A 24,138-nucleotide genomic window follows, 5' to 3' on the forward strand; every position below is an offset into this window, starting at 1 on the left:
CTTTAGAGGCGGGGCAGGGCTTGCATGTCTTGGATTGTTGCTTCCTGGGAGAAAAATGGGATGAGAAACGACCTCCCAGGACTGTTGGTGGATGATGTTCACGAGCTGCCCTGTGAAGCGAAGGCTGAGCTGGCCTTGCCTGCATGTCCACCCGGTGTTTGCACCTGTCAGGTGTGCTCAGCCCCTCTCAGTAAGTGAAGCCTGGGCCAAGAGCGTGAGGGCTTCTTTCTTTCTCTCTACTCCTTTTTCTCTCTCTGGTTAATAACATAAACTTCGGGGAAAAATTACAGAAAAGCCTATTCATCTACACCTTTCCTGTCTTTCCTTATATGGATGTTGTGATAAAACCACAGGGTGTATGTAAATTACATTTCCTGCTTTTAAAATACTCAGCAGCACATCATCAGTTTCTACTTTGGCTCCACAGCTGTCACATGAGCCATTCGGATGACTGTGCAACCTCCTGCTGAGTCGCTGGACCCCACTGTCACCACTCACCGCCCTAGCGTGCGGTGTTCAGGTCCCTCAGCTTGCACAATGGTAGACAGTCTCACCACCAACATCCCAGACAAGTGATTTCATGTGTAGGGTTCATTTTCAACTAGTCTCAAGAAACAGGATTCCTGGATTTTCCATCATGGCTCAGGGGAAACAAATCTGACCAGTACCCATGGGGACACATGTTCGATCCCTGGCCTCACTCAGTGGGTTAAGGATCTGGCGTTACTGGAGTTCCCGTCATGGCCCAGTGGTTAAAGAATCCGACTAGGAACTATGAGGTTGCGGGTTTGGTCCCTGGCCTTGCTCAGTGAGTTAAGGATCCGGCATTGCCGTGAGCTGTGGTGTAGGTCGCAGATTCGGCTCGGATCCCATGTTGCTGTAGCTGAGGTATAGGCCAGCGGCTACAGCTCCAATTCGACCCCTAGCCTGGAAACCTCCATATGCTATGGGAGCGGCCCTAGAAAAGGTAAAAAGACCGAAAAAAAAAAAAAAAAAGGATCTGGCATTACCATGAGCTATGGTGTAGATCACAGACATGGCTCAGATCCTGCATTGCTGTGGCTGTGGTGTAGGCCTTGCAGCTACAGATCCGATTCGACCCCTAGCCTGGGAACTTTCATATGCCACGAGTGTAGCCAAGAAAAAAAGAAAGGAAGGGAGGAAGGGAGGAAGGGAGGGAGGAAGGGGATTCCTGGGTTCACAGGCACTAACACTGTCAGATGTGAATACCCGCTGTGAGACTGTTCCAGCTAGCAGTCTGTGTGTGTCGGCGTCTATAGCATGCTCGCATGCTCGCCAGCACCTCTTGTGCCCTAACTGGTGGCTGCCAAGCTGGCGGGGTCAGTCTTTCCTCTGTCCCTTTTGGTGAGCTGCTCCTTGGTCCCAGAGAAGACACAACAGAAGCGTGTGGGTGAATCGGGGTGACCTCCGTCACCCCTTGTCTACTCTGCACATCCATACCTGGATAAACAGCTCCGTGCATGCGACGTGGAAGGTGCAGCAACCTCTTATCACCGTGTACGAAGCCCAGCAAAGCCCCTTGGCTGAGTCCTATCCCCAACAAGCCAAGCCACTCCCAAGTGGCCCCAGGGTGTAGCCGTCCCTACCCATCTACAGCCGAAAGTCTGGGGATCCCGGCAGAGCTGAATGACAGCACCTTCAGGCACTGAGCTCCACGGCCAATGGCTCTGCCCCCAGGGCTCCTGCTAAAATGACCGCGGGGCCCTAGGAGTTGGGCAGCATTGCCCTCTCTCCAGCCCCAGCCCAGGTCCCAAGGAAACGACCACTCCAGGCGTGATTTTTTTCTCTCTGGAGTCAGCCTCAGCTGCCAACAAGCAGACACCAGACACGGCGCCAAGCACCTCCAGGTCAGAGTGATGGAGATACGCAGGTGCTAAGGCCAGGGCTCCAGGTTACTACAACTGGGGACCAGAAACAGGAAGAGGGAAGCTCTCAAGGACTTCCACTTACCGAGAGCATGACATGTGCTGGGTACACAGCTAAGCGTTACATGCACTTATGATCTGTAAGCCTACAACAGCCTGTGGGGAGGCATGCGGAGTTGAATAGGGTCTCCCCAAAACTCATGTCAACCCACAACCTCACAACCTGACCCTGGAAACAGGGTCTTTGTAGATGTAATTAGTTAAGATGAGGTCACATTGAATTAAGGTGGACCCTAAATCCATGACTTGGGGTCTTTATTAGAAAATGGAGAGGGAGATTCAGTCAGACACAGAAAGCAGCAGCCATGTGATGACAGGCAGAGACTGGCGTGATGCTGCCACAAGCCAAGAAACATGGAGCAACCACCCGACGCTAGAAAGAAGCACGGGAGGGCCTCCCCTCAGAGCCTCCAGAAGGCTGAGCCCTGGTGACACTTCAGTTAGTTGAGGACTTCTAGTCTCCTCAACTGTGAGAGAACCTTTCTGTCGTGTTAAACCACCCAGCTTGGAGTTCCCGTTGTGGCGCAGTGGTTAACGAATCCGACTAGGAACCATGAGGTTGCGGGTTTGGTCCCTGCCCTTGCTCAGTGGGTTAATGATCCAGCGTTGCCGTGAGCTATGGTGTAGGTTGCAGACGCGGCTCGGATCCCACGTTGCTGTGGCCCTGGTGTAGGCCTGCGGCTACAGCTCTGATTAGACCCCTCGCCTGGGAACCTCCATATGCCGCGGGAGTGGCCCAAGAAATGGCAAAAAGACATAAAACAAAAAAAAAACCACCCAGCTTGTGGTCATTTGTAATGGCAGCCCCAGGAAACTAGGGCACACCATCACCTGCATGATACAGATGAGAAAACAAGACCCGCAGGTTAAGTCACTGGTCCAAGGTCAATGCTTTTAGGTTGGCAGTGTTAGGATTTTAACCCCATCCTGACTTGGGACAGAGGAAATCATTACAGTGACAAGACTAAGCTTTTTTTTTTTTTTTTTTTGTCTTTTGGCCTTTTCTGGGACCACTCCCGAGGCACATGGAGGTTCCCAGGCTAGCAGTCGAATCAGAGCTACAGCTGCTGGCCTATGCCACAGCCACAGCAACGCTGGATCCGAGCTGTGTCTGTGACTCACACCACAGCTCACGGCAATGCCGGCTCCTTAACCCACTGAGCAAGGCCAGGGATCAAACCCACAACCTCATGGTTTCTAGTTGGATTCGTTAACCACTGAGCCACAACGGGAACTCCTACAGTGACAAGACTAATTAGCAATTAACACATATCTAGCTTTATACTATGCCAGGAGCTCTTCTCAGTGCTTCAAATGTATTAATTCACTGAATCTTCACAATCCTATGAGGTTGGTACTTTTACTGTCCCCACTTTACAGATGAGAACACAGAGGCAACCAAAAGGCCAGTGAACTTGCCTAAGGTCAAGGAACTAGGAAGAGACAAAACAAAACAAATAAAACCAAGAGAGAAAGGAGCTGTGTGGCTGGTGGTTGGGTTCAGGGAGCATGAAAGCCAGAACCCTTTGGGGGTGGAGGGGGAGGTGGCTAGGCTGGCCTTACCATCTGTCCAGGCCTCGTGGATGGAGGCCTTCTGCCGGAACTTCTCTGCCAGGTGGTCGAGCCTCTCCAGCCTCCGGATCTCATTCAGCAGCCACTCCTCATAGCCCTTCTCCGCCTGCTCCAGGCAGCCCCAGGCACTGTTGATGTCCTATAGGGATTGGGGGGGGGGGTCACAGGATCAGCCCATCTGGCCCCTGAGACCCTACTGTGGCTGCTCCATGCCTCCTAGCAGAAAGAGCCTCTCCCCATCTCAGCCACACCCTAGGGCCTCCCTGGGCTCCCGGGCACCAGGCCTCCTGGGCAGGGAGTCAGGCTGCCCAGCTACGGGGCTGTGGGTGTGCAGCCCAGTAGGGAGAGAGCCCAAGGCCCTCTGTGCTCCCTGCCTGGCTTCTGACAGGATTCTGACCGATCGCAGAGGTTACAGGGCCAGCCAGAGAGACAGAGCAACAAACTGAAAAAGGCAGGCAGGTGTGGGAGCCTCCCAGCCTCTGGGCTCTGGGCAGTATCCTGGAGTCTGTAGGGACCCTGGCATGGGTGAGCCAGCCAAGCAGCACCAAGAGATAAATAATGACAGATACTGAGCACAAACCACCAGCCTTCAGCTGACGCCCCCCCCCGCCCCTCAGAGTTAGCACAAGGCCACCCCCAAGGCAGGGACTGGATGACCCAGCCTGCATGCCACCCATGTCCTCGCCATGCACCAGGGGCCATGCTGCATCCACCCAGAGTGGGGGGCACTTTAAAGCACAAAGCACCCTCTGCTAGTAGCAGCTCCGGCCCCCTAAAAGCTGCCGATTCAGCCTGGAAGCTGGAAAAGGACCGCAACTTTCCAAAGTGCACGTGCAATGTCAAGGCCTTTCCCTCCGGCCCAGACTCCCCAGGATGCTGCCTCCACCCAGGGCTGTTTGCATGTTTCTCCCTTTCCCTTCCATTCCTGCCTTCTGGGCCCACGTCTGCTCATCAATTCTCCATTTAAAGGGCCAAAACACTATCCTGGTGAATTTTACAATTTTCTTTTGTATGCTTCTCTGGCTCATAAAATTTCTCCCCAAGTCTTGAGGAGAGAGTAAAGAGGGACATATAACAAAAAGTGGCAGAAATGAAGAAACTTTTATAGCACAGAAAGCTGGTCACAATATAAGGCTGGTTTTTTTAAAAAAGCAGTTTATTAGGGTTTCCCCCATGGTGCAGTGGGCTAAGAATCCAACTGCAGTGGCTCAGGTCACTGAGGAGGTGCAAGTTCGATCCCCAGCTCGGCATAGTGGGTTAAAGGATCTGACATTGCCACAGCCACAGCTCGGATTCAATCCTTGGACCGAGAACTTCCATATGCCACAGGTGTGGCCGATAAATAAATAAATTAATTAATTAATTTTTAAAAAGCAATTTATTAATTAAAACATGCCTTAGGATTCCCTTAAAAATTATATTTACAAGAGTTCCCTTTGTGGCTCAGCGGGTTAAGAACCCAACAAGTGGGAGTTGCCATTGTGGTGCAACAGAAATGAGTCCAACTAGAATCCATGAGGATGTGGGTTTGATCCCTGGCCTCATTCAGTGAGTTAAGGATCTGATGTTGCTGTGGCTGTGGTGTAGGTTGACAGCTGGAGCTCGGATTCGACCCCTAGCCTGGGAACTTTCATATGTCACAGGTGCAGCCCTAAAAAGAAAAAAAAAAAAAAAAGAACCTAGCTAGTATTCACGAGGATTCAGGTTCTACCCCTGGCCTCACTCAGTGGGTTAAGGATCTGGTGTTGCCACAAGCTGCAGTGTAGGTCACAGATGCCACTCAGATCCACACTGCTGTGGCTGTGGTACAGGCTAGGGGCTGCAGCTCTGATTTGACCCCTAGCCCAGGAACTCCCATATGCTGCAGGGGTGGCCTTAAAAAGACAAACATATATATATATATATATATATATATATATATAGAGAGAGAGAGAGAGAGAGAGAGAGAGAGAGAGAGAGAGAGACTAAAAGAATCTCTTCCTTCTGAAATCTTGTCAGTTGATCTTGGATATTAAGATTATGAATAATTTCTATTTTCTATATTTTGCTGATTTAGATCTTTGAAATATCCTACCAAAAAAAAAATTCTATTACTTGTTTAAGGTAATAAAAAAAATCTTTAAGTGCTGAAACAAGATTCCATGGAAGTGAAAATTGCTCTTTCATTATGCCCTGTTTGGTTTAATGTTAGGAGGCATTTTGTTTGCACAGATGATTTTTTGAGGAGCAGCAGGGAAGGTGCTGGGGCAGGTCAGGGATGGGTGTTTAGGGGTCTGGAAGGGCAAAGTCTGACCTGGAACAGTGGGGAGAGAAGGAGCTCTCTCCCCAGGGAGGGGAGGCCACATTTGACAGGGACCCGGAGCAGCTCACCGAGACCATCCTGCCCTCGGAGGGCATGAAGGCGGGCCGGTTGCTGAGGCGCAGCTTGGTCTGCAGCGTGTTGAAGTTGATCTCCAGCTGGCACTTCTCCTGCACCTTGGGGGGCTTGTGCAGGCGCCGGTAGTCGCGGAAGTCCTCCAGCTTCTGCTGCATGGCGTGCATGGTGTTCTCGGGCGCCCGGTTCTCCAGCCAGGGGATGGTGCGGCGGATCCACTCCAGCAGCTGGGGGAAGCGGGGCAGGATGCTGGGAGGGGGGCTTCTCTCCCGACCCCACACTCTCTCCTAACTACCCGCCTAGGCTGTTCCCAGGCCTCAGAGCCAGGCTCCAGGATGTCCCCTCCGAGAAGCAAAGGCTTCAAGCAGCCTGGCCAATAGGGCACAGCGAGCATGACTCAACCTCCCTGCTCTGCCAGGGGGAACCTGGGCTCAACTAGGAGCAGGAGACCAGAGTTCTAGTTCTAGGTCTACTACCTGGCTGAGCCTCAGTTCCTCATCTTACCACGGAGGGGTTGCTTCCTGAGGGCCCTGCCACCTGACCTTCGAGGATTCTAGAATGTGGGCCCCTGACTCGAAAGGGAATAGGCTGGCCTCTGAGGCACAAGCAGAAAACAGTCTGGATTGTTTTTCTTGATGAGGGGACGGAGAAGTGAAAATCATTAAAGACATGATTCCCTGTAAGGTGCCAGGCACGTCGCCTCAACTAACTCCTCTGAACCAAGGCATCCCAAAGGGCTAAGGGCTGGGATCCTCCCCCAGGGGACGCAGGAGGTAACCGAGGCACTGTGAGGTCACGTGACTTGCCAAGGTGACCAGCTGGATTGGTAGTGCAGGGATCAAACCGAAGCCCTTGGACACCAGAACTTGGGTTCTTACTACATGGGACAGGCAGGTCCACCAAGAGGCCAGGCTGAGCTGTTCAGAAGGCTGAACTCGTTTCAGGGTGAAGCAGGTGGAGCTCTAACCCCAAAGGAGCCAAGGGCAGAACAGCACACCGAGTCCTGTCCCCTCCTGTCCCCTGGGGGTGCCTGAACCCGCACTGATTCATCCCCAGTTCGCATCCCCTAAGAACCACACGCTCCTTTTCCAGTGCAAGCCAAACCCCCAGAACAACAGTCCATCAGGCTCAAAAGGCCGCTGACATTGGTGTGAGCTGTGGTGTGGGTCGCAGACGCGGCTCGGATCCCCACGTTGCTGTGGCTCTGGCGTAGGCCGGTGGCTGCAGCTCCAATTAGACCCCTAACCTGGGAACCTCCATATGCCGCGGGAGCAGCCCTAGAAAAGGCAAAAAGCCAAAAAAAAAAAAAAAGGCCGCCGAGGTCCCTTAGCACAGCTTTAACTTGTCAAGTGAAAAGCCCAAGACCTGGAGTTCCCGCTGTGCTGCAACGGGATCGGTGGCATCCTCGGAGCACTGGAATACAGGTTCGATCTCCAGCCTGGCACAGGGTGTTAAAGACCCGGCATTGCTGCAGCTGTGGCTCAGATCTGATCCCTAGCCTGGGAACTCCATACAGTGTGGGGCAACCAGAAGAAAAGAGAGGTGATGGGGTATCCAGGTTTGCTACTGGTCATAAAAAAAAGCCTGGACCTTGGTTCTCTGAAGCCTAGATTGGCGCCTGCCCCGCCCCCTGCTTTCCTGGAGAGCAGCAAAAAAGCCACCCTGGGTTTGCTGTGCTGGGATCAGGGATGGTTCCCTGGAGATGGATTTGGAGGAACAGGTCCTGGGGGCTCCCTGTCTCTCGGGTGGGGTGGCAGGGCCTTGCTGGGGCCAGGCCAGGAGAACCCCGGGGGTACCCACATCGCTGGCCAGCTTCTCGTAGTCTTCCATGAGCTGCTCGTTCTCCTGGTTGACGGCCAGCACCTTGCAGATGCGATTGGCTGCTGTCTCAGCCTAGCAACAAGACAGAGAGAGTCACGGTCAGCCTGGTAACAGCAGGGGCGCCTGGCACACACCCGTGCCGACAAAGCCTCCTCCCAGCCCTGCAGCGCCACACAGTTGGAAGGCAGCTCCCAAGGCTCTGAATTCACATCCTCCTCACCATCGTCTTTGCTTGCCCGGGCTGAGTCCCACAGATCAAGGGAGCCCAGGCAGCCCAGATCTTGGTGGCTGAATGGGGGGCTCCTGGAGAAGAGCCGATGTTTGAGATCCAACGTGTACATTGGGAAGACACTCATTCAGTGACCGATACAATGGAAATGCTCAGCTCAGGTGGAGGGTGAGAAAGTCTATGCTCATCCTGGAATTCCAAGTGGAGACCCTAGGATTCCCAAGACTCAGGCTCTAAGACTGGATTTGCCAGGATCTTGGTGATGCAGGAATTCACATCTGGGAGTCCTAGACCGAGGTGCTGAGAAGGAGGAGGGCCTCTCAGGATCCCTGCGGAATCTCCCAAGGCTCCTGGCCCAAAGCCCAGAGAACTTTAGAGAAGCCAGAGGAATTACAGATCAACCCAGCATGGGCAGAATGAGCAGAAAGCCAGCACGGGCACCTCCAGGAAAGCTGAGCACATACTGAGCCAAGTGCTGGGCCAGCAGACACCAGAGGTGGGCCTTGGTGGCAAGAGGAACAAAAAAGGACAAAACAGCAATCAGAGGCAAAGGCCCAGAAACCCCAGGGGACACGGCTTCTCCGGCTCAGGGGACTTTGCGCATCTGACACCAACAGGAGCTCGAAGGCCCTGAACCCTCTTCGCTCGGGTGATCTTTCAATTCAGCTGCATTCTTGTGCACATCCTAGCCCAACTCCAAGGGGAGGGGAACTCGAAGCCTTTTGGGGGGGGGTCCTGGGGTAAAAAGGAAGATGGTCTGAGGGTGGCAGCAGATAATGCCGCCAATCAGACAGATACCTGGGGCCCTGGAGAAGGGTGACCCCGAAGATGGCAAAGGTTTAAGGGGGAGAAAGATGGGACGCTGCAGCTGGTTAATGAACAAGACACACTGGGTTTCAATTGCAGCAAGATAAACTGAGGCTAGGCATCAGGAAGAACTTCCCGACAATGAGAAGTGCTTTGACTTGGGAAGGAAAAACTGAGATGTCCACGCTTTTTCCTTACAGAACTCTTCAAATAGGACGCACGCCCACCAAATCACATGATGTGTGGGCGACTGTGCGGGGAGGTGTGGGGGGGGGGGGCAGAACGAGATCATCATAAAGGTCCTTCCAAGCCCAAAGTGAAGACACTACATCCTCCAGGGCCAGGGGTCAGGGCGGGCGGATGTGGGGGTGGCCAGAGGGGAAGCGGAGTCCCAGGTCTCAAGGAACCATGACCAAGAGTCACATCCTTAGACCCTTCCACCCACCCCCAACCTAACTGTCCTGGAGAAGCTGTGGCCACCCCTCACAGGACAAGCAGGAACTCCTGATTGATTGTCCTTCCTCTTAGGAACCAACAAGTGGGAAGTGGGGAATGACCACGAGGAATCTCAAGAGGTGATGAGGAGGTATGCTTTTCTCAGAGGCTGTTGCAGAAGATAGGGGGTCCCGGAGGGAGCAGGTCATGGGAACTGAGCTGATGTGCCCCAGGAAGCTGCTTTGGCAAGCTGCCTGGAGTCAGCGGGGCCACCTCCCTTGAGGGCTAGGGAGGGGACTCGGGAAGAGGCCAGTGCCCTCCTGTGTGCTGACATGTAAGAACTCATGGTGGCGGCAAAGCCTTGGCCCAACGTGCCACTCAAGCAGGTAAGTCACGGGCAGGGAGTTCCCGTTGTGGCGCAGTGGACACGAATCCGACTAGGAACCATGAGGTCGCGGGTTCGATCCCTGGCCTTGCTCAGCAGGTTAAGGATCTGGCGTTGCCGTGAGCTGTGGTGTAGATCACAGACACAGTGAGATCCTGTGTTGCTATGGCTGTGGTGTGGGGCGCCAGCTGTAGTTCTGATAAGACCCCCTAGCCTGGGAAGCTTCATGTGCCACGGGTACGGCCCTACAAAGAAGGAAAGAAAAAAAAAAAAATCACAGACAGCCCCTCCTCCAAGGCAAGAAGCAGCTGGCTTTGGGTTTAAATAAGGATCAAGCCCACTTTAACCCTGTCATCCTCCTGATAGGGCTGCAAATCCAGGGCTCAGTGGCCATAAACTTGGATTCATGAACATGGTGGACTGGTAAGGCCTGCGCTCTCAGGATTCTGGGAGACGTGTCCTGCGGGCCTTAAGTGCCTCGCCCTGCCCCAGGGCCTGTTGGCTGCTCCAGGGTCAGGGGGCAGGGGGGCTGAGAGGCTCCTTTTGGACGAAGTCTGGGGGAGTTCCCAAGGAAGCTTCCTGGGGACTTTTTACAACAATCATCGATGGGCTGAGAAAATATTTCATAGAAACAAACCAAAGGATGACATCCAAGGTGCCAAGGAAAAGATATCTGGAAATTTGCGTTGACGCTTCCATGGTTAGGATCGGGGTTTGTATGCCACTTTAGGGTGTATTATGATCCAATGTAATACAAAAACAAGGTGCTTGCTTTTCTACGAGTCTGTTTTTTCCCTAAATGATGGATTATTATTCCCGGAGTACTTAGCTACCCCTCATGAAACCCTCAGCTATCCCAGGCCAAGCTACTAATCGGCAGCAAATCAGCTGGTTCAGGCACAGTGTGGAGAAGAGGTGTCTTCAGTGATGGTGACATCGAACAGCCGAATGGGGCACTGTGGCTCTGCCACCCACAGATTCGTGTGAGTGCCACAAAGATCTTGTCTGTGACATTTTTAGTCCAAAATTTCCCAAATCTAGCTGGAATTGCCCATTTCCTTCACTCCCACAGCTTCCCACTGCCTAACCTTTCTTCATGTCCCAAGTCCGCTCCCAGCCCTGGCGTCCCTGCCAGCGAGGTCCCCAGACAGAGCGGAGCCGACCCCACGGTGCTCTGTCCTGCCTCCAGCCACCGTCACTGGCTGCCCCACTACTCCCTGCTCCGGCAGCAGGACAACTCCTGGGCCGGCATTGACCTGCACTCCTCCCCAGGCTGCTCTCTGTCACGCCGTGAAGCTCTGCACAAGCTGGGACCACCTGCCTCATCCTTCCCTGTGCCTTTCACTTGCAGACCCCCCCACCACCACCACTCAACCCATAAGATGCCCAAGCTCGAGGTGTATCCTGCTCAAGAAAGCCTCCACGTCCTGCAGCCCCGCAGGCTCCCTCCCCTGCTCAGGTCCACAGCAGAACAGAGCACAGAGCAGAGCACAGCACCATTATTAAGGGTTTCCCAGATGGACTGTGAATCCAGGGTTTCTGCCCCTTGGAAAACTCACAGGTGACTGAGGACAAATGGAAGGATGCAAGCAGCGCCATCTAGTCCTAAAAGCATCCCTGCAGCAGATGCAGTTCGCGCCCTAAAGGGCTGTTTGTCAGAAACAGGTCCCAATGGGCCAGGGGCAGCAAGCGACAGAAACAAAACAACCCTAAATCCCTGCTGGGGAAGGGGCGGGGAGGAGAGAGCCGAGAAAGAATCAGAACCAAAACCAATGTGTCAAACAGGCGTCCTCATCTAATTAGGAACGCCAATCACACACTTGCAGCTACACGCCTGCACGGGCACTCGTACTGCATGCACACAGGCACGCAAACACATGGACACACGTGTGCACACATGCTTTAGACTCGGCTGCCTTTCTGGCTCCGGCGCCCAAGGCTTAATAAGAGACGGTGGAGAGGATGCAGGGCTCTGGGCGTGGGTTTCCGAAGACCTTCCCCCACCAGCTCTAGACCTGGAGGCGGTCAAGGCAAGAAGAGTGTAGCGTCTGAAAGATTCCTCCTTCTTCTGCAGGGAAGACTCCCCTCCCACCAGCCTGCGTGGCTCCAAGCAGTTCCCTTTGAAGCCAGTAGGGAGGGGCAGCCCTGGGGGAGGCCCCTAACCCAGGAACACCACCCCCACCCCACTGCCCCCACCCCCACGCACACCCCCCAGCCAGTGACCCTGTCCTCAGAGGTGGACAAAAGGAGCATGAAATGATTGCAACAGAGATGAGTGAGAGGGAAGAGTGCAGGGGGGGAGGCGGTATGAGATTTGGGAAGGGAAAAGCAGGCTGCTACACGCACACGCGCGCACACACGTGCACACACACACACACATGCACACCCAGTCCCTTCCAAGCATCATCAGCCAGGACAAAGGGGAGGCTTGAGAGAAAGGGAAGGCCAGTGTCAATGGGCATGAAGCCCAGGACAGAACCCTGCCGGAGCAGGGGAGCAGGAGGAAGGGGAGTTGGAAAGCGGGGAAAGATCAGATGCGGGAGGAGCGCCGTGTGGTTCCCAGGGCTGGAGGCCCCCACACAGAGGCAAGGAGACAGGTGATGCTCACATCCTGCCTAGAAGGGGGCGGAAGAGGGGCCAAAGAAGTCAACAAGAAAGAGCAGAGCAGAGGTGGGACAAAGAGAAAGAGCAGCAGAAGGCAGGCCAGAGAAGAGGCTGGAAGGAGCTGGACCTCCTGGGGCAGCCAGGACACCGAGGATGTGGACCCTCCAGGCAGGGCTGTTCTCCTGTTAGTCAGCACCCATGAGGCCTGGAAGGAAAGTGAGCAAGGCCTAGGGTGTCCATCCAGGAAGGCGATGGGGCTGCTGCCAGGCCACATGATGCCCGTACATATTTTTTTTTAAAGACAGCTCTCCCCCAAGGCACTCCTATTGGAAAACTGTCACGCTCATTCTGCTAGAAGACATTTTTACTGCCATTCGTAGGATGATTTTTGTAATAATATTCAAATCTTCAGGGTCTATGGGGCACACATGGCACTCTTGTGCAGTGTGCAACCTGCACCCCTGTCCCTGGCAGGCCTGGGTGGGCAGGATCAGGCAGAAGCCTCTGACCTGGACACCAAGGGGAAGGGGAAAATTTCTCCCTGCCCTGGTTGCTGGGTAATTTGAGAGGACGGTCTTGCCTAAAAAGGACGAGGGGCGAGAGAGAGAAGTGAAGGGGTCCTGGATATTTAAGAGAAAAGGCAGGAAGCGGAGCCAAGAGCTGTGCTGCCTGGGATAAGGGCTTTCAGCTCAGGGTCCAGGGAAGGAGCTGGGGCCACAGGCTTCTTTCCCATTTGTGGCACCGGTTATGCCTTGTGTGTAGAGACAGAGATGCAGGCAGCCCTCCAGGGGCTGGCATTTCTCTGGCATCTTTAAGTAGCCTGGCCACAGTTCAGAGAGCAACCTGCCCTCCTGCAAGAGGTGAGGGTTGTCGGGGTGGGGGTCGGGGGATCTTTTCTAATCCCTCCTTTCATTCCTGGGGCTGCAGTTTCCAGGGGCGGCCGCTGGAGCATCCAGGGAGGATGGAAGAGATGGGCAAAAAGGGTGCTGGGAGAGTGGGCGAGGCCGAGGGAGAGCTCACCTTCTGCGCACCCAAGAAGGCGTGGCAGTGACATGAAACATTAGGTCACATGGCCTTCCCATCCGGCCTTAGCGTGCCTACACATCTGCACAGAGAAGGAGAAGAGGTTGAGAGGGGAAAGTAGGCGGCAGCAGCACAGAATAAACCAAACAGCCAGGGCGGACAGAGAGCACACACGACGAGACAGACGGACAGATGGAGAACAAGGGAACGAGCTGAGGGAGAAAAGGAGATGGTGGGAGAAGGAAGGGAGTGGGGTGGGGGCCGGGGGCGGGGGGGAAGAGGAGGGAGAGCGCGGGGCTGGGGAAGGCTGGGCAGGGGGTTGGGGGCCTTGCCCCTTCATGCATTTCAAGACAGGTCACTCAGATTCTATGCGGAAGGCGGGCAGTGTGCCTGCGTGGGTGGCAGATTCCAAGCAGAGGCCACCGATCCCGGGGTGTGTGGTCGTGGCAACCTGGATGTTGTGTTTCTGGGGTCCTGCCTCTGCGGGGGACCCAGGGGCGGGGTGTCTGCCGCCTGAGCTAAGCCTGCTGATGAAAACAACTCCAATCCGCATCGTCTGCAGTGCGAATGCTGCCTTCGCATAGTGCAGAACCTACACAGCTGGACCTCAGGCAAAACTGGGCCAGGACACTTGACCCATGCCCTTCCTCCTTCCAAGGAATGGGGCAGACAGACCCCATGTGGGGGGTCCTGGGCAAGATACAGAAGGCACCAAGGCCTCAAGGGGCTGTGGACAGAGATGCTAAATGGCGCCTGTGCGAGGGAGAAAGGTGAGGGCTTCGTGATGCCTTTGCAGAACAGGCCATGCCTCCTCAGATCAGCCTCCCTAGGGGAGGCCCTGCCACTTCCACAGAGGTGGGCGCAGGGGGCCGCTGCCACGGTTGCCTTCCAGGCTTCCAGAACCACCCCTGGCTGACTTCACCTGTGCAGCCCTTCCTGCTGAAGCCCGCTGTCGGGGTCCCAGAAGATAAGCTCTTGCCCAGTGTTCTCAGAGACAGTAGAGGAAGATGAGAGAAAGCAGAGGGGGCAGGTAGGAGAGGAGCCAATTCAGGACAACACGCCACGTTGGCACCGGGGGCAGACGCTACCGAAGGGACAGACCATCAGACCCTGTCGCCGAGGCGAGGCAGGGGGAGGAGGGGTGGGAGGGCATGGATTAGGGTCTGGCATGAGGTGTGCCGGGCAAGGAAGGAGCAGGGAGCCCCGGGTACCTTCTGGGCTCCAGAGAAGGCGTGGTAGAAGCTGGATACGTAAGTCATGATGGCTTTCTCATCCGGACGGGCAGTTCCGACGATGTCTGTCAAGAAAAATCTGGAGTTAAAGCCAGCTGGTGACCATGATACACGGCCTGATGTGATGCGGAAAGCAGCTCTCAGAACCACCAAATCTTCCTGCCAAGATGCTGAGCCTGAATATCAGCAGCATCTGGCACCAACTTCCACTTACAGGACTAGGAGAGGAGGAGGAATGAGTGAACTGGTACAGCAGACAGACAAACCAGAGTTTGTCTCTCCGTGGGATGGCTGGCCTGGTTTCTACAAGTTCAATGCTAGGAATGAAAAGGGTCAGAGGGAGGAGAGAAGTGCTACAGGTTAGAAAAGACAGAAGAACTATAACAACGAAATGCCACAGGCAGAGTGTGTTTGCATCTTCATCAAAACAAATCAACGAAAGAGAAATAACAGGGAAATTTGATTCTGAATTGGGCTGCAGATGTAACAAAGAATCACTGTCAATTTGCTAGGTGTAAAAATCGTTTTATGATTGTAGAGGAAAATACTCCTGTCCCCCCCGCCCCTTTTTCGGCTGCCTGAGGCACATGGAGTTCTTGAGCCAAGGACCAGATCTGAGCCACAGTTGCCACCGGAGCCGCAGCTGTGGCAACACTGGATCCTTTAATCCACCGTGCTGGGCTGGGGATTGAACCTGTGTCCTGGCGTTGCAGAGATGCTGCCAACCCCAATGCACCACAGCAGGAACGCCAAAATAGTCCTATTTCTAAGGCATGTATTCTGAAGTAGGTGGCAGTGATGCCTGGGATTTGCTTTAAAGTATTTCAAAAAGAAAATAAAAGGAAAGGAAGGGAGGGCAAAGAAAAGAAAGAGGAGAAGAGAAGAAAAGGGAAGAGAAAAAAGAAAAGAGAAGAAAAGAAAAAGAAAAAAAGAAGAAAGTGTGACAAAATCCCCCAAACTGGTATATCTAGATGGCAGATATACGGAAGTTCATTATATTATTCTCTCTGCTCTTGCACATGTTTGAAAAGAGCCCCACGCCCTGACAGACCTTGTCACAAACTGTCATCCCTCCCATCTAGTCTCCTAAGGGAGAAGTCACTCATCTTTCTTAAAAGTCATTTGCTTTCTCCCGAGTGCCCTGTGATGTCAGGTAGGAGAGAGAGCCCAACTCAAATCACCCTTTCAAGTTCCTTATCACTGCAAACTCCCATGTGTGTACACAGGCTACAACACACGTGTTAATAAACTTTTCTCCCTCCCCTATAACAACAAAGGAGCACCACGTTCCACCCCAGCACCCACCACCCTCCTCCAGGGCCAAGAGGAGGACCAACCTCGGGCAGGTACCACCCGCTACCACCTCTCCCTCCAAACCTCAGGGAATCTGGCTGTGGGATCCCTGGGCAGCACATGACCCCCAGGTTCCCCAGAAGCCAGCACCCCACCCCTCAGGATGCCGGCAGGAAGAGCATCCAGAAGGCAATCGCCTTTCACCTTCCGCATCCAGCATCTTCGGGATGTCCAGGTACTTCTCTGCCACATCGAAGGCCGTGTTCAGATTTGTCAGTGGGTCATCCTAGGGGGAGAAGAAGAGGAAGAAGAAGGCAGGTGAGAGGCACAGGAAGTCTCTGCCTACCCTCATCTGGATGATCGCCAAGGTGCGGGGAGGGGGACACATGTGCGCGGCTGCAGCCCCGCCCCGTCTCAGTCTTCCGTGGCCAGCTCGCGGTGTACAAGGCTGGCCTCAGGGCCAGGGCTTGCTAGCTGGGGGTTTTAAATGCCATCGTTCCTCCTCAAGCCTCAGTTTCTGTGTCAGAGAAATGGTGACGAATACTGGCCTGCAGCCCACGAAAGACGTGTTAAGAAATGTGAGCTAAAAATTTTAAAATACAGAATTTAAAAAAAAAAAAAAAAAGGCAAGGAGATCCTGCTGCATAGCATTGGGAATGATAACTAGTCCCTTGTGATGGGGCATGATAATGCGAGAAAAAAGAATGTATATATGTATGCGTAATGGGTCGCCTTGCTGGACGGTAGAAAATTGACAGAACACTGTAAACCAGCTCTAATGAAAAAAATAAAAATCCTTATTTAAAAAAAAAGAATAAATTTTAAAATACATAATTAAAAAAAAAAGAAAAGAAATGTGAGCTCAGAACAGGGCAACTGGGAGCCAACATGGTGTCGGCTCTGCCATCAGCCGGTGGATTGGTCAGTAACCTAACTCAGTCTCCCCACCCATGACTCAAGAGTTGGACCAGAAGGCTCTCAAGCCCCTCTGGGGTCACATTCCATGAAATTCAGGGGTTCCTTCACATAGCACCAGGCGTCTGACTATGCTCTGGCTTCTGCTATCTTCTCGAGAAAACTTCTTGGGGACCGATGAGGAGGAGGGGAAACGGGGCCTTGGGCACGATCGGTGGGATCGTGAGATGGTGCAGCCACCGTGGGACACAGGATGGAGCTTCCTCAAAATGTTCAGCCCAGAACGACTGGAATGCCTCAGCAATCCCACTTCTGGGCTACCTATCCCAAAGCCCTGAACGCAGGGGCTCGAATCATCTGTACGCCCATGTTCACGGCAGCACTGGACACAAGAGCCAAAAGCTGGAAGCAACCCAAATGCCCACTGACAGACGGGCAGATGTGTGGAACACTATTCTGCTGTGAAGGAAAAGAGATCCTGACACATGCTGCAACAAAGATGAACCCTGAAAACATTATGCTAAGTGAAATAAGCCAGACTCATGGGGGCAAATACTCCATGATTTGCTTATATAGGGACCCACCCCAGTGGTCAAATTCAGAGGCAGCAAGGAAGAACGGCAGTTGCCAGGAACCGGCTCGGGGGTGGGGGTGGGGAACGGAGAGGGATGGTTTGAGGGGTTCAGAGTTTCAGTTCTGTAGGAATGGAGCGTTCTGGAGAGCGATGGGCGGTGGTGATGGTTGCACACCAATGTGAATATAATTAAGGCCACTGACCTATATGCTTTAAAGTGGTTTAAGGGGTACATTCTATATTATGTGTATTTTACCGAATTAAAAAAAAATTTTCATATGGAAAAAAACCCCACAGCTTAGCAAGGAAGTCGCTTGCTGGGTCTCCCACTCTCTTCCTGGTTCCCCAGACGAACCTAAAGCGAACCGGTTTGGTCAGCTGAGAACTCAGTTTCCCCATTTGCTAAGATGAGAATCACAGAGTACAAAAGGGTAAATGGAAGTTCCTTTTGTGGCTCAGTGGTAATGAACCCGACTAGTAACCAGGAGGACACGGGTTCGATGCCTGGCCTTGCTGAGTGGGTTAAGGATCTGGTGTTGCTGTGGCTGTGGCATAGGCCAGCGGCCACAGCTCCAATTCGACCCCGAGCCTGGGAACCTCCGTATGCCGCAGGTGCAGCCCTAAAAAGCAAAAAAAAAAAAAGATAAATACATTCCCTTGAGACACCTTCAAGATGAAACTGCTTAGGAGTTCTCATCGTGGCGCAGTGGTTAACGAATCCGACTAGGAACCATGAGGTTGCGGGTTCGGTCCCTGCCCTTGCTCAGTGGGTTAACGATCCGGCGTTGCCGTGAGCTGTGGTGCAGGTTGCAGATGCGGCTCGGATCCCGAGTTGCTGTGGCTCTGGCGTAGGCCGGTGGCTACAGCTCCGATTCAACCCCTAGCTCCATATGCCGAGGGAGCGGCCCAAGAAATAGCAACAACAACAACAACAACAAAGACAAAAAAGACAAAAAAAAAAAGATGAAACTGCTTAAAATAGAGGAGGTGGAGTCCTTCTGAGAAAGTCTCTGACAGCTTCCAGAATGATGAAAACCACTGCCAAGCTGCAGAGGTCATTTCCTGCCAGAGCCTTAGGCTGGTGACCTCAGGCCCCAGGTGCACACGGCCTGTCCCACTCGATCCCCAGGGACCACCAGGCCACCAGGCCCCCATGCCCACCTCTAGTGGGTGCCAGAAGGAAATGCTTCCCGGTGTGAGCCCTTGTCTCTCCCCTGTTCCCAAGCACCAGAGGCTCTGGGAACCTCTGCGCTTTCTGGAACGAATCCAGAGTTCAGTGGGAACAGGTCTGTGCTAGGATTTGCGCTGGATTTTACTGTTGCTACTGAATTAAAGAGAAGGGGAGACAGATACAGAGACATGGGGAGAAATGAAAAGACACAGAGAGGGACAGTGGGTGGGGAGAGAGTGGGCCAGGGATCAGACATAGACCCCTGGAGTCTGTAGAGTGTGTGTGTGTGTGTGTGTGTGTGTGTGTGTGTGTGAAGAGACTGAAGAGCCACAGTCAGCATGGACCCCGCTTTACACAGGGGTGGGGAATAGGTGTGCACTAACGGGCTGCTGCCATTCCAGCACGCCCACGCAGGGGCACAGACACATGCACACCTGTTACCAAAGTGCATCAGCCAAACAGCAGGGGGGCTGCATGATGATACCTTTTAAAAAGTCTCCACCTCTAGGATTCTCGGCTTGGCCCTGTTTGGTTTAGCCCCGCGGCTTTCAGGCAGGTCAGTGGGACTCTCAAATTGATTTTTCTTTCTTTGCAAAGTGTCTGAGTTAGAGGACAAGGACCCCATCCACATACACCTGGACACAGTCACACACAGAGCCAGGCAATAGCCTCCAACGGCAGGTGAGCCCTTCCAGGTGGGCAGAGGCCCAGCCTCAGGCTTCAGGTCCAGTTTAGAGTTTCTGCTTGTTTGCTTTCTCGCAGACCTTTTTCGGCAGCTCGCTCCCCCACACCCCGAAATGGGGGGTCTGATGCCGCAGAACAGCTCCAGCACGGGCAGCAGCAAGCCTCGCCTGGCCACCAGGAAGCAGCCGAAGCCTTCCCTGTTGGCACAGGCAAGGTGGGGGACCTCACTGAACTCTCAAGAGTCAAGGTCAAGGAGACAAACACTTCCTTTTCAGTCACTTGGAGAAGCCCTTTGCCGAGAGATTCAAGCACCAATGTTGGTGACATTCCAACCTGAGCTCCAGGCCATCTACTGGGGGCCCCTCCCAGGATGCCTGCACCATGAGACCTCTTGGTGCCAGGATGGGCTGAGAGGGAGGAGAGGTGAGTACAGTCGGGGGGTCTTGGACAGGCCTCTTCAAGGTCAGACCAGTGTCCTCTAACCAGTCTAGACACTAAGAACCACAAGGAGGCTACAGACACACAGCTCCCACCCCGGCCTGGCCCTCCACACACACGCTCAAGAAAATCCCCCAGCAGCTTCACGCCAAATGCATAAATGAAATCAAGAAGCAACAGAATCTCCCAGGCAAACTTCAACAAGAAGGGAGCCAATCCATGGTGGGAACCTGCCCGGGACAGCACAGCAAGCCCCGGGCAAGGCTGGGACAGACGCCTCTAGGGATACGCAATATCTTAAATTATGAAAGTAATACATGCACCTTGCGCAAGCCAGGAAAACAGAAGGCGGAAATGCCATTTCGCATCCCATCACTCTCACAAAACTGCTATGGTGGTTCTGATGTTTTTCCTGGCAGGTTGGGCCCATCAGCAAGTGCATACATGCTACACGCACACATCCTGAAGCAGCCCTCATGGAAGAGGTGTTTTTCTCGTACTTCTAAACCGGCTGTCTCCCCAGCTAGTCTGAGACCGACGCCGCTCACACCGGGCCGTGGGCTCTCAGAACAGGGGGCCCAGTCCTGGCCTCCCACCCCTCCCCCAAGGGGGACCAGCCAGGTGGGGGCTGCCGGGGGAGGGGACAGCGATGGCGTGTCAGGGGAGCACACGAACCTTCCGCAGCTTCCCATAGTCAATCAGCTCGGGCCGGTGTCGGTGGATCAAGGCACAGAAGCCCAGGCCGTCCTTCCAGCTGCCGGTGGGGGGGGGAGAGAGAGAGGGAGGCAGGCTGGTGAGCAGGGGCCGAACACAAGGGGCAAAGCACTAAGCAGGCATCTCCCTTTTTTCCAGACATGCAGACATCAGCCTTTGGAGCAGGAGTTGGGAGAAGACAGGGTGGGACGCCCTGAGCTGAGTCTCTGTGGGGCTGAGACACCTGCCACATCCAACCCTATGCCCCACCGAGGTCTATGGCCCTCGTCTGCCCTGCTCCGGAGCCCCAAGCTGCAACTTCTGGGACACTCTCCTAGAGGAGCCCCAAGAGCATCATGCAAAGAGGAATCAGGAAGTAGCCGGGGGGGGGGTGCTCCTCACCAGGAGGGAGGGGGCGGCAAAGGGTCAGGGTCAGGGACGCTCCCTTCCCAGAAAAGTGACTTCTTCCCCAGGGCCCTCTGTTCTGTTCTAGAGCTGAGACTAACCCACCCAAGGTGGCCGGGGGTCCTTAGGGGAAGCAGCCCAGGTCCTATGGGAGCCCCTCCGTCCCCAGCCACTCACCTTATGTGGAAGTTCTGGATATTGACATTCTTGTAAGGGGCTGTCTTTCTCTGACACCACAAGAGCAGTCCTTCCTTGGCCGAAGTCTCTGTGGGGAAGGGGACGATGGGCAGAGGGATCAGTGGGCGGGCCCGGTGGAAGGAGGGGTGTGGCCTCATGGGAGGCCCCACTGTGACCACAAGGTCTCTGCTTTGTCCCAGAGGGTCCACACAAAGACCCCTAGGTTTCAACCCAGCTGCTACCAAGCTATCCAGTCTATCTCCTTGACGAAGTTTGAGAAGTTATTTGAGAAACACAGAATAAGCTGGGAAGCATTTCGGAACTGGCTATGTTATACATTTAAATACTGAGAAAATGGTCTTTCAAACTTCCAAAATATCTCCTCTTCACTCCTTTTTATTCAAAGAAATGGCAACAATACAAAATATATCAGCAACTGATGTCAGGTGGCCACTCTGAGGAGGAAGGTTTGATTGGTCTGTGAAATTTAAAATCCAGGAATCTTCAGGTAGGGGCAAAGGGGCCTTTGTGAAATGCACATAGCCATGTAAGAAGAAAGCATTGGGACCCATAGTAGAATTTAGTGTTCATCTAAAAAAAATAAGGTGTCTTTATATAGAATGCATGGATCAACATGACACATGTTGCTGTGTGTATAAAGCAGACATGGGTCTGTAAGGTAAGGCAGGTGGGTATCTGAGGGGACTCCAATAGCTCCCAGAGCAGGAGGGCTTCAAACCACACCGCCCCCATGTGTTCATGTCTGTCAATTGCAGGTTATGGTACCCAGTGAAGTGGGTTTGTAGATAATCTCATTTACTTTCAATTCACAACATGGACTTTAAAAATGATGTTAAACAATTCCTGAGAAGATAATTTAATCATTCAAGCACAGGAAGACTATTTTTAAAAAATCAGCAAAGCTAATTCTTCTGCTCTTAGTTCAAGCTCTTTGTCAGTTACAATATTAAAACCGTAATAGCTTAATCAGAGTTGACAAGAAGTCTACTCCAAAGAATAAACCCATCAAGAAAGTTATTTGAAAAACAGATTTTTATCTATTATCACTAACATGAACCATGCCCTATGTGACAACTGTGGGTATCTTTTTACCACTTCAGCCCTAAATACCAGGTATCTATAAACCAAACTTAGACCTTCAAGTCACTATATCACCAAGCATCAAACCAAAAGTTCCACAGCAAAGCAATCTAATCCACTGTTCTCATTAAAAATTATTCTGAGGAAAGATCTTTTTAGGATTTGATTTCCAGGCCATTAAAATCAACAAAAATGTTTTAAAAATACCTCCATCTCATCTTTTAAAAATTTGTTTTGGTATGTGTATTTTATACCATGCATTGCAATACGTGACTATAATTTATTACAAAATAAACACATAGTCTGAGCTAAAGCTCAAAACTGCTGGAGTGTGAAATCAAAAGTTTAGACAGCAACGAGATCTTGTGTCTAGCACTGAGAACCATATCTAGTCACTTACGATGGAGCATGATGGAAGTAATGTGAGAAAAAGAATTTATACATGTATGTGTTGCTGTACAGTAGAAAACTGAGAGAACACTGTAAACCAGCTCTAATGGAAAAAAATAAAAATCATTAAAAAAAAAAAAGTTTAGAGAGATCACTGCCCCAAATGTTGGTGGTCCCTTGCAGATCTGCAAAGTGGCCACCAGAGGGTGCTGTGGGAGCAAAGGGGAGGACCAGGGGTCAGCTTGCTCTCCCATCAATCCCTCTACTCTTTCAAATTTAACAACCTAAAAGCCAGCTGGGGTGTTTCCCCACAACAACCTTCAGCCTCCTTACAGTGAGGGGTTTCCCTGGGACCAACACACCTGGGACCAGCACCCCAAACAGTTCTTACTCCTCTGTAGACTAGGAGAGACTAAGAGAGAGGACAGAGGCCAGCAATGGGAAAGCAGCTCAGGCTGTGGCCCGTGACCAAGGGGCCCTGTTGCCCCGGGGTCCGGGGGGAAGACGTGACGGTGAGAGCTCAGGAGAGGCAAAGAACAGAGCAGAAGACCTACCTTCCACGGAGATGTCCTGGATGGCAAAGCGGAGGATGATGGTCCAGATCATGCCCAGGGTCATTTTCACGTTCCCATCCACGATTTCTATGGCAACAGCAGCAGGACACATCAGGATGGGTCTCAGAAATTCCCTGAACACCCAACATCACTCCAACACCCAAGGTCACTCCATGCACCACATAGGAAATCAACGATCACACACTCCCCTCCTCTACAGGGACGTCTAAAAACTGGTGCCATCATATGCACTGGTGCCAGGAGGGAAGACTACTTGGGGGTGTCTTGGGGGCACTAGGAGAGTGTGGTCACTTCAACTGGATGCAACAGGAAAGGCAACAGAGAAGGGGGTGTCTTAAACCCTGGTGGTGCCCCTCAGCCTAACGGAGAAGAGGGAGAGGATTTCTACACCATCACAAATGTCCAGACACCTCTGCACAAATGCAGCTTTCAAAACAGTCAACCGCACCTGGAAAGCCAGGGCAGGCAACACACAGAAAAAGATTTGTACACTACCATCTGGAAGGAGCCACTAATTCACAACTCATCCTTATGGTGCCATTAGTTGGGCTTCTTGAATTACTATTATTCAAAGAACAGCTTCAACACTCGACTTCTTTCCATTTATCGACTGGTTTCTGAGTGCCACGACTTACTGTTCCCTCCTAAGTAAGTCACCTGGCTTCTCTAAGCCTTAGCGTCCTCATTTATAAATTGGGGTGGACTTATAAAGTGGGGTCGCTTGCTCTATGTAAGGTCCAATGAGATAATGTATGCAAAACTCTTTGCAAACGAAAAAGCACTTTTCTGTAAAAGGAATTAAAGAGATGAAAGGATAAAGCTGAGCCAGAGCCTTATAAAACAAAACAAAACAGAAAAAAACCAAAAACAAAGAAGAGCTTCAAGATCACAACTAAGAGATAGCCCACTAAATTCAATCTAAGCAGCACTTTTTAGACTTTTTTTTAAATGCCAAGGGGATCGGGGGAGGGAGTGGGATGAACCTGGAGTTTGGGGTTAGCAGATGCAAACTATGACATTTAGAATGGACAAGCAATGAGGTCCTGCTGTATAGCACCGGGAACTATATCCAGCCTCTTGGGACAGACCAGGATGGAAGATAAGGGAATTATATCCATGTATGACTGGGTCACTTTGCTGCACAGCAGAAATTGGCACAACACTGTAAATAAATCAGGGAAGCAGGGATGACAAAGATCAATAAACTGGTTTTTAAGGCACCTAAGATACAGAGTCATTTGTGGGGTCTTGGGGGCTAAGTGCTGACCATCGAATGCTGGTTTTTACATCTTCA

The 24,138-nt window shown here is 52.6% G+C and overlaps 1 protein-coding gene across 3 annotated transcripts in view; it reads right to left on the reverse strand.

Annotated features, from left to right (window-relative positions):
* The window catches only part of ACTN1 (actinin alpha 1), a 105,349-nt gene that overhangs the window by 11,920 nt on the left and 69,291 nt on the right, over nt 1-24,138 (reverse strand). For all 3 annotated transcript variants that reach the window (XM_047796600.1, XM_047796599.1, XM_047796602.1), the window contains exons 4-11: nt 22,824-22,910; nt 20,779-20,866; nt 20,179-20,257; nt 15,926-16,007; nt 14,408-14,493; nt 7,693-7,785; nt 5,889-6,119; nt 3,510-3,657 (exon numbers count right to left, since the gene is read on the reverse strand). In XM_047796600.1, coding sequence (XP_047652556.1) covers nt 3,510-3,657; nt 5,889-6,119; nt 7,693-7,785; nt 14,408-14,493; nt 15,926-16,007; nt 20,179-20,257; nt 20,779-20,866; nt 22,824-22,910 — 894 coding nt within the window. The remainder of the gene's footprint in view (nt 1-3,509; nt 3,658-5,888; nt 6,120-7,692; nt 7,786-14,407; nt 14,494-15,925; nt 16,008-20,178; nt 20,258-20,778; nt 20,867-22,823; nt 22,911-24,138) is intronic.

The sequence above is a fragment of the Phacochoerus africanus genome, chromosome 9, assembly GCF_016906955.1.
Source record: "Phacochoerus africanus isolate WHEZ1 chromosome 9, ROS_Pafr_v1, whole genome shotgun sequence".
Taxonomy (NCBI): Eukaryota; Metazoa; Chordata; class Mammalia; order Artiodactyla; family Suidae; genus Phacochoerus; species Phacochoerus africanus.